Here is a 9261-nt window from a genome sequence, read left to right on the forward strand (position 1 = left end):
CACAGGAGCACAGTTTGAGCGGCACCTTTATTGGGTGGGGGAGGCTGTGGGATTCCGACTGTGGGTGGAGAGAGGGCCTCACAACCTGTAGTGCGGCCACTCGCGGATGATGTCGTAGAGCCGATCGCCTGGAGACAGGGTCTGCTGCACATCTCGGTGCCCTTTGAGCTCGTAGTCAGGGGTCAGAGCGTTCAGAGCCACTCCACAAGCTAACAGACTCCTGGCTGCCCGGAGGGCCCGGGGCGCAGGTGACCGCTCTGCAGTGGGGACAGAGGCAGGAGTTGAGCTGGAGCTTCCTCGGGGGCAGCACTAGTGTGGGGTAGTGGTTCCATTTGGGCGTCCCCAGAACCCCAGCTGCCTCTCCCTAGCCGTGACTCAGTCTCTCTGTGCCTCCGTTTTCCGCATGTGCGGGAGAATAACGGCCCTGCCACAGGGCGGTGGCATCACAAAATGAGCTGCTTTGTGTAAAGCCCACTGAACGGCGCCTGGCACTGCCCTACTGCTCACTCTCCCTGGGGCCCTGGGCCTGTGGGTCCCACCCATGGCAATGCTGTCACCAAGTGCTTCTTAGATGCCGTGTTCTGACTGGCCTAGGAACCTTCCTACAGAGTTACTCATCCTCATCCCAACCACGTGGTTGAAAATGGTCATTATCCAAAAAGGAGGAACTGAGGAGCAGGAAAGCAGAGTCGTAGTCCAGGGTCACAGAGCTCGTGCGTGGTGGAGCCTCTCCACAGCCACACGCCATGCCCCGCCGACCCCTGGCCCAGAGGCAGCCCCTCTCCCACGTGGCTGAACACTTACCCATGAAGTTGCCCATAAAGGTGATGCCGATGGCTTTGTTGTTCCAGAGACTTGCGTGGTCACCCATGAGGTCCCAGCCCCGGCCCTCATACACAAGCCCATCTTCTCCGATCAGGAAGCTGTGATGGGGGTGAGGGAGGGAGGTTGGTGAAGGAGGGAGGGCTTCCGGGAAGAGGGCTTCCTCTGCCCCCTCCACCACTTGCCCTGCCCCTCTGTTCCTGCCAGTCACAGCCCCCCCCCCCCCACTCCCCAGCCTTCCTCAGTAACAACAGTGGCAGTGGCCCCTAAAATGCCAGGCACAGCTCTGCATGCACCCATTCTCATCCTCGCAGTGACGCGGGGCCCAGCTGCCCCCGTTCTGCAGATAACCAGAGAGGGGGAGACACCTGCCCATGGTCACGCAGTGGGTTGGGGGGCAGAACCAGGGTTCTCACCCAGGTCCTGTGACTCCTACCCCCAGGGTCTGATTCCTTGCTCCCTCCCGCCACCCTGGAGGATTTGCTGGGCTCCACTCTGCTGAGGCCTCACGTGCGTGCGGTTGGTCCGTCAGTCACCCAAGGCGGTACTGTTGGCGTCCCTACTTGAAGCTGAGGGAGCAGACTTAGAAAGAGAGGTGATTTGCCCCAGCTCATGTCCCAGAGGCCCCTGCTCAGAAGTTGCCACAGAGGAGCTGCAGTGCCCTCAGTCCAGCCTGCTGCCTGCTTCCCGCTCCCTGCTGGGCGTCGGGGTCGGGGCCAGGGCCTGAAGGGCTGGGGCCACAATCAGACTCGGACCCTCAGCCCTAGCTCTTTGAGTCCCCAGTCCTGGCAGGCCCCGAAGACTCTCATTGCACAGGTCTGGACTGAGTGAGACAGCCCCTTCGGAGGAGCAGTGTCTGCGCCTCCGCCCTGTGGCTCCCCGGCTGCCAGGAACACACAGCGTATTGGAACTTCCGGATATCGGGTCCTGAATCTGCCACTTAGGATGCCAGACTCAGAGTCTGGCTCCCAAGAGACTAGAAATGTCAGAGTGACCCTCAGGACTAGGCCAGCTACGGCCATGTGAGGTCCCCAGCCCCTGGCACAGGCGATGGGTGCTCCTTGTGTATCTGTTCAGTGGGTGCAGCTGCTGTAAACCTCCACCTCCACCGCAGGTGGGTGCAGTCAGGGCCCCGTTTCGCAGGGGAGGAGGGACTGAGGCCTGAGGGAGGACGTGTCGTGACAAGGAAGGAGGATTCGGGGCTTTGAACCAGGCTCTGAACCCCGCACTCCGAGGGACAGACTTCAGTCCGCTCTTCTGTGGCGTGACCGAGGCCGACGGCTGTGGGGCCCGGCCCTGGCCTTCGTCACCTCACAGGGACACTTGGAATTGGGACACTTGGAAACCAGACCTTGATTTGGTTTCTTCTTGATTCTGGAAGCTTCAAATTGTAAACTCTTGAACCGGAAGAGCTGGGTGATACCCTTGGAGCATCTAAAATTCCCCCAGTGATGTTCCCAGATTCCCCCGCTTCACCACAGCCCGCACCCCCCCCCGCCCCGCCCCCTGCCAAACCCTCTAAGGGAGGCGCCTGGGAGCCTGCATCTTCAGTGAGGTGATTCTGGTCCTCACCAACGCCTGAGAACCTGTGGGGGCCAAGGGTTCTCTTGCACTGGACCCCAGCCTGTCACCCTGGAAAGCTGGTGGGCATGGGCCCCCGAAGCAGAGCTAATGAGCCCCCACCCTGTTTCTGTCCTCCCCACAGTGGCCAGAGGGAGCGGCTGGTATCTAAGGAGGCTCACACCCCTGCCTGGGCTCCTGCCTGCCTTGCTGGTGGCCACCAGGCTCTGTGTCCTGGCTCCTCCCAGTCACCTATGCCCTGCCCAGCTCACTCCCCCTCAGAGCCTCCCCCTGCCTGCGGCCCCTAGCTTATTACACTTCCTCCCCGTCCCAGAGCCACAACACAGGGCGGCATCCCCTCCCACTGCCCTTCCAAAAGACCCTGAGTGGGTCTGCGTTCCCTTCTGAGGTTGCCCGTCATCACTCTTTTCCATCGCTTCTGTCAGCATCTGAACTAATCGTGCCGCCTTTGTTTCTCCCTGCTGGGCTTCACATCCGGTCGGGCTAGAGGCCCACTGCTCGCGGCTGTGTCCCCATCCCAGTATCCCACAGGTGGCCTGGGATGTAGCAGGTGCCTCATGGCAGCAGTCCACGGATTCGGGGCTCCCCCCACTTGCCAGGTGGGATCCTAAGTGCTTCTTTGCACCTATGGTTTTAATGCTCAGGTGGACCCTAACCCCACAGACCATAGAGGAGGAAGCTGAGAGCGGGCGACTACCTGGCCCGGGTCTCAGGCAGCCGTGAGCAGAGCTGGGGACTGGAACCCGGCCCACACTTAGCCAGCCTGACACCGGACGCTGGTCTGTGTCCTCAAACTTTGGGCAGCAGACCTGGACGCCAGCCCCTTTCCCCTCCTGGCATGTGTGCCGTCTGCACACTCCCAGCCTGTGCGGTGACTCCGGGAGAACGGAAGAGACCGCTGCGGGGGCTCCAGGACGGTCGGGTCCCCGCTGTCTCCCAGGCCCGCACGCCCTCCCCAGCACTCACTTGTAGGCCACATCGCACCAGTCCAGTGTCTGCGCGTGGTAGTGCTGCACGTTCTGGGCCTGCTGCCGGCACAACGCTGGGGTGTCACAGTGGCTGCCCGCCGTGTGCGACACCACCACGTAATTCACCGGCAGGCTCAGTTTCTTCGTGCACCGGGAAGGCAGGGCGTTCCACTCTCTCCGAGGCACAATGGGACCGCAGCACGTCTCCATCTGGTTTTCTTCTTTCGCCACTGCGAGTCCAAGGAGGGCGAGGAGGGCCCAGGCGAGCGGCGCGCCGAGCCAGGACATGGTGGGCAGGCGCGCAGCGTTGGCGAGGAGCGTGGGGCTCCTCAGCTGCCTTTATATGCTGGGGCCTAAGGGTGGAGGGGTGCGGGGGGCGGGGGGGGGGAGGGCAGGGGAGGGGAAGCCTTGCATCACGCTCTGGGGGGACTTCCTTAGCAGGTGACATTGGACCCCGACTCTGCTTCCTTTTCTGGACGGGCTGCCACAGGATGCCGTGTGGTTGGGGCTGAGGGAAGCAGGGAAGGGGAGCCCACGAAACTGTCAAGGGACCCCTTGTCCGGCAGAGCGGGGCGGGGAGAGGCGCACAGGTCCCTGGGCACTCTGCGCTATGGTTTCTGGAAGACTGGGAGCCTGGATCCTTGCCCGGCTTTGTCTCTTCTCTCAGCCGGGGGTTGAACAATTCACCAGGAGCTGAACCCCAGGGAGAGGCCGGGAGCCTCTTCCTTCTTCCAGCAGGGAATGAAGCAACAAAGACCGCCATTTTTTAGCCACTTCTCCCAGGCCCAAGCCCAATGCCATTGAACCTTTTCAGCAGACTACAGAGGTGGGCGTGGGGAAGGCCATTTTACAGTTGAGTGAACTGAGGCTGGGAGAAGGAAAGTCACGTTGCCGAGACCTAGTACATAGTGGAGCCTGGTAACCTAGAGCCCGTATTCAGAGCCAGGTTGCCTGCATTTGAATTCTGGCCATTTTCCAGTGTGTGGACTCTGGCAAGTGACCTAACCTTTCTGTGCCCCAGTTGCCCCACCTGCAGAATGGGGATGATAATGAATAATAATAGGGTCCACGTGAGATTCAGTGGGTGGACAGCGTGGAACCCACAGAAATGCCTGACTCATGGTGCCTGACAAGCACCCCTGGGACTTGGATTCAAATCTGCCGCTGGTTGTAAGCAGCCTGCTTTCCGTAGGTGCCACTGGCAGCTGCGTTCTGCACGGGAGGGGCTCTGAGGGCTGGAGAGGAAGGATTCTTTGCCCTGGGGCCACTCAGTGGCTGGGTTCACCTGTTGGGGCAGAAGGCTCTCCCGGGGCCTCTGCTCCACCCCTGCTCCGTCCCTGCCTGCTTTCCCACTCCCTCCTACAGCAGGTGGTGAGATAGGCATGTGTGCCCTGGTTTGCTCTTCCTACTTTCTGGATACTTTTGGGCATTAAAAAGTGACCAAAGATTTGGGGCACTGGGTGAAAGAGGTGGAGGGACTGAGAAATGCAAATGGGTTGTCACGATGTAGTCACGGGCACATGAGTAAAACATAGGAAATAAATACAATAATAGTGTGATAAGTCTGTACGGTACCTGTAGGGTGCTGGAACTGTCGAGGGCAACACTAGGTAAAGTATATGATTTTCTAACCACTAAGCTGCACACCCACACCAATACGTAATAAAGGAAACACAGATCAAGTGCCATGAAACAAAAAAGTGACCAAACTCACACGTGAGCTGTAGCAAGTGGAACTGATCCAAAATGCTAATCACCTGTGTCCCACTTCCTCCAGCTCCACCGCCCAAGGTCACCAGCGAGAACAGTGGGGCAGGTTTTCTCCTACTGTATGTTCTGTGCTCAGGTGGATTATGCTTCTGCCCATGATGTCATCCAATGGCACAGCAGGTGTCTCTAAGCACTTTCCATGAATTATCTCAGCACATGCTTCCAGCAGGTTTGTAAGATAGGTTTTATTGTTGGCCCCCATTTAGAGCTGAGAAAATGGGCCCAGAGGGGTTATATTCCTGCAGGTAAAGGAAGAAGACGATGATGATGTCAGGGTTTGGCCACAGGCCTCCTGGCTCCAGAGACTAAGTTTTAAACCACATACTCCACTACCTGCAAACATATAAGGACATAGATTAGAAGATCAAAACCATGCATATCACTTTGCCTTTTGTCACTTAGTATTTCATGTGTGCCTCTCCAGGTCACTGCCTCTAATTTATGCTTTATTGTACTTGCATAATATCATCTGGGTTTATCACTGTGACAATCTTTCAGGGGCTTTCCTGTCCCCCCACCAATGCTGCAAGAATATTACCAGCCCCACAGCCCCACACGGGGACACCATTATACATTATAAATAGAGACTCCTGGTCAAAGACTGGATATATTTAATAGATATTACAAGCTTGTTTTTCCCAAATGACTGTTAACAATTCATAGTTCTACCAGTAACGTAATAGAGCCCTCATTCACCCCAGAAGTGGGGGTTAGCGCTTCTTAACTATGCGTATGAAGCGATATGTCTTTGTAACTTTAGTTGGCATTTCTATGACCATGCAGGAGAATGAATGTTTTTCTGTGTTTGCTGTCCATTTGGAGTGACTGTCTGGGTCTGTCTTTTGTCAATTGCCTGTTTATCTTCATTGCCCATTTTTATTTTTAATTTTTAAAAAAATCTTCATTTCAAGAGGTGCAAATTAAAACCACAATGAGATACCACTTCACACCAGTCAGAATGGCCATCATAAACAAAGCAACAAACAACAAGTGTTGGAGAGGTTGTGGAGTAAAGGGGACCCTAGTGCACTGTTGGTGGGACTGCAGACTGGTACAACCACTATGGAAAGCAGTATGGAACTTCCTCAGAACACTGAAAATGGATCTGCCTTTTGACCCTGCAATTCCACTGCTGGGACTATATCCTAAGAACACTAAAACACCAATACAAAAGAACCTTTGCACCCCGATGTTCATAGCAGCACAATTTATAATAGCTAAGTGCTGGAAGCAACCTAGATGCCCATCAGTAAATGAATGGATCAAAAAACTAGGGTACATTATTTACACAATAGTATTCTATGGAACAGAAAGAAAGAAGGAGCTGCTACTCTTTGCAACTGCATGGAAGGAGCTGGAAAGCATTATGCTAAGTGAAACAAGCCAGGCAGTGAAAGACAAATACTATATGATCTCACCTTTAACAGGAACCTAAACAACAAAACAAAGAAACAAGCAAAATATAACCAAAGACACTGAAATAGAGGACAGACTGACAGTGACCAGAGGGGAGAGAAGAGGGAATTTCAGGGGAGAATGGGAAGGGTTTACAGGAACAAATTTAAAGGACACATGGACAAAAACTAGGGGGAGGGTGGTAATGGGAGGGAAGTGGGGAGGGTTGGGTGGGTGGGCTGGAATGGGAATAAAAGGGAGAAAACTGTACTTGAACAATGATTAAAATAAAATAAAAAAATCTTCATCTGAGGATATGTTTACAGATTTTTTTTTGACAGATAGAGATAGAGATAGAGATAGAAACATCGGTGTGAGACAGAAACATCAGTCGGTTGCTTTGCATATGCGCCCTGACTGGGGATCGAAGCCTGATCTTTTCAGTGCATGGATGATGCTCCAGCTGATAGCCACCCAGCCAGGGCTCCACTGCCCACATCAATTGGGGTGTTTGTCGTTCTGTTATCAATCTTTGAAATGAAGAAAACAATGCCATAACTAGTGCTGAGTTGCTGCTTATGTATGTTTTGTGTCTCAGTTCTAATTTTAAAAGCATTGAAGAATAACATATATATCAAAAAGGTGCTCAAATGTACTTTTTAATAGAGCTAATAGAACTCAGTTATACAGTTGATATAATTAATAGGGTGGAGAGCTCTATTTCTGTGCCATGAACATGCCCATGTATCCAGTATCCAGATCAGGAAATAGGGCTACATTAAAAATATTAATAAATATTGCCAAAACCACTTCAAAAAGTTTTGGTATTTCTTTCCCCCAGCAATGTGATCAGTTTTAAAATGCTTCACCAACTCAGGGAGTGGTATATCATTAGCATTTCATTTGCATTTTCTTGACCGTAGAGAGGTGATCATCTTTTACACATTTATGGCTGCACCCACTTTCTGTGAACTGTCTGTTCATCTTTTAAAATCGTGTGTACGGTTGGGTTGTTGAATGTGGCGGATGGTAACTGTGTGTTTACTGTGCTGCCAACCCTTTCTCAAGTCTATTAAAAAATCTATTTTTTTCCTGTTATAGTTTCTATGTTCCCTATAATTAAGAAGATCTTTCCACACCAAGATCGTAGAACTTTGTCTATTTAAAAAGTATTATTTATTCCATACTCTGACCTGGTTTGAAATTTTAGCTCTACCACTTACCAGCTGGATGGATGCCCTTGGGCAATTGGGCAGCATCTGACACAACCGACCACTTCCTTTTCCTTGAAACACTCACTTCCTTGGCTTCTGTGTCATCAGACTGACTTCCCTTCTCCGACTGGCCTTTGCTTCCCCCTTTCAGACTCGATCCTCCCTCCTTGACTTGTCACGCTTGTTTCTGCCGGGTGATCTTGTCCAGATAATGGCTTCAGCCACCCCCGAAATGCACATAATTTCCCGATGTTTCATGTCCAGCCCAGAGCTTTCATCTGAATTCTGGGCCTGTGTGTCACCTGCCTCCTTGAAGTCTCCACATGGGTGCCCCACAGGCCCTTTGGACGTGAGATTCCCCAAGTGGCTCCTGACTTGTTCTTCCAAAGGGGGTTCTCTCTCCTGAGTTCCTGTCAGAGGGCTGATACATCGTCTTCCCATTACACAGGCCGCACACCTGAGCGCCATCCTTGACTAAGCTCTGCTCTCTCTCCTCTTGTTTCCCGTACCCAAAACAAACCCAAGCCCGTAGCAGGTGCCCTATAAATGCCAAATGGTTGAACGAATACTCAGTTTACCCCTCAGCCACATTGCTGTTACGTCCTGAATGTCTTACAAATTAGACCTCTCCTGTCTATTCCCACTGTCTTCACCCCATTCTGTCACCATTTCCTGACACTTGGGGTTTGCTCCCACCTGCCCAGTGACCTCCCAGCATGCACCTTGGCCCGTGAGGCCAAAGCTCAGATTTGATCAGGTCTTTCCTGAAGGTCACCCTAAGAAATAAGTCATATTTTTTTGTGGCTTCTCATGACTCTTAGGAAGAATCCCAAAGTCCTCACCACGGCTGCCCCCACAGACTGCCCTCACCCTGCTTCACCTCGCTCGTTCCCGCTCCCCAAGTGCCCCAGCCACCGGCCCCTTCTTGCTGCCCTTGAAGATGCTTTAACTATCCTGCCCCTTCCAGGGGGCTTTTTACACACCATTCTGTTTATTTATTTTTAAAATATTTATTTATTTATGTATAGAGAGAGGGGAAGGGAGAGAGAAAGAGAGGGAAACATCCATGTGTGGTTGCCTCTCGTGCACCCCCCACATGGGGACCTAGCCTGCAACCCAGGCATGCACCCTGACTGGGAATTGAACCAGAGACCCTTTGGTTCACAGGCTGGCATTCAATCCAGTGAGCCATACCAGCCAGGGCTGCACATGTTTTAAATAGAGGATCTTGAGAAACTCAAGAGCTTTGTACCTTAGCTTCAAGATTGCAGAACACTCAGCTAGCCTTTTGTAAATATTTTCACATCAGATTCCTTAATGATACTAATCATATAATCATTAGCCTAGTAGGGTGAAGTCTTCCCTCATTAGAATTTTGTCTGGGCTGTATCTTGTCAGCATAAAATTGCAACATGCCCTTGTGAGCATTTATGGAAACGTTAATCAATGGGCAGTTGCTCCATTGCCTTTAATCTTGGGATTTTTCTAATAGGAAATTGTATTAGAGTCAC

The 9261-nt window shown here is 52.6% G+C and overlaps 1 protein-coding gene across 1 annotated transcript; it reads right to left on the reverse strand.

The window, feature by feature from the left end:
• Positions 1-11: 11 nt before the first annotated feature.
• Positions 12-3731, reverse strand: PGLYRP1 (peptidoglycan recognition protein 1). Its single transcript, XM_028530053.2, has 3 exons — positions 3370-3731; positions 805-923; positions 12-257 (listed from the first exon to the last, which is right to left on the reverse strand). Exons 1-3 carry the CDS (start codon positions 3657-3659, stop codon positions 79-81), a joined length of 588 nt encoding a protein of 195 aa, XP_028385854.1. The 5' UTR covers positions 3660-3731; the 3' UTR covers positions 12-78.
• Between the last annotated feature and the right edge of the window lie 5530 nt (positions 3732-9261).

The sequence above is a fragment of the Phyllostomus discolor genome, chromosome 12 (genome assembly GCF_004126475.2).
Source record: "Phyllostomus discolor isolate MPI-MPIP mPhyDis1 chromosome 12, mPhyDis1.pri.v3, whole genome shotgun sequence".
NCBI classification, from domain to species: domain Eukaryota; kingdom Metazoa; phylum Chordata; class Mammalia; order Chiroptera; family Phyllostomidae; genus Phyllostomus; species Phyllostomus discolor.

What these genes read in the sequence shown, in the direction of transcription:
- PGLYRP1 (XM_028530053.2), bottom strand. Translation starts at nt 3,659, where the DNA reads ATGTCCTGGCTCGGCGCGCCGCTCGCCTGGGCCCTCCTCGCCCTCCTT. An exon ending in TGGTGCGATGTGGCCTACAA is followed by an intron (nt 924 to 3,369) that starts GTGAGTGCTGGG and finishes CCCCCATCACAG; the next exon opens with CTTCCTGATCGGAGAAGATG. An exon ending in CTTTATGGGCAACTTCATGG is followed by an intron (nt 258 to 804) that starts GTAAGTGTTCAG and finishes TCCCCACTGCAG; the next exon opens with AGCGGTCACCTGCGCCCCGG.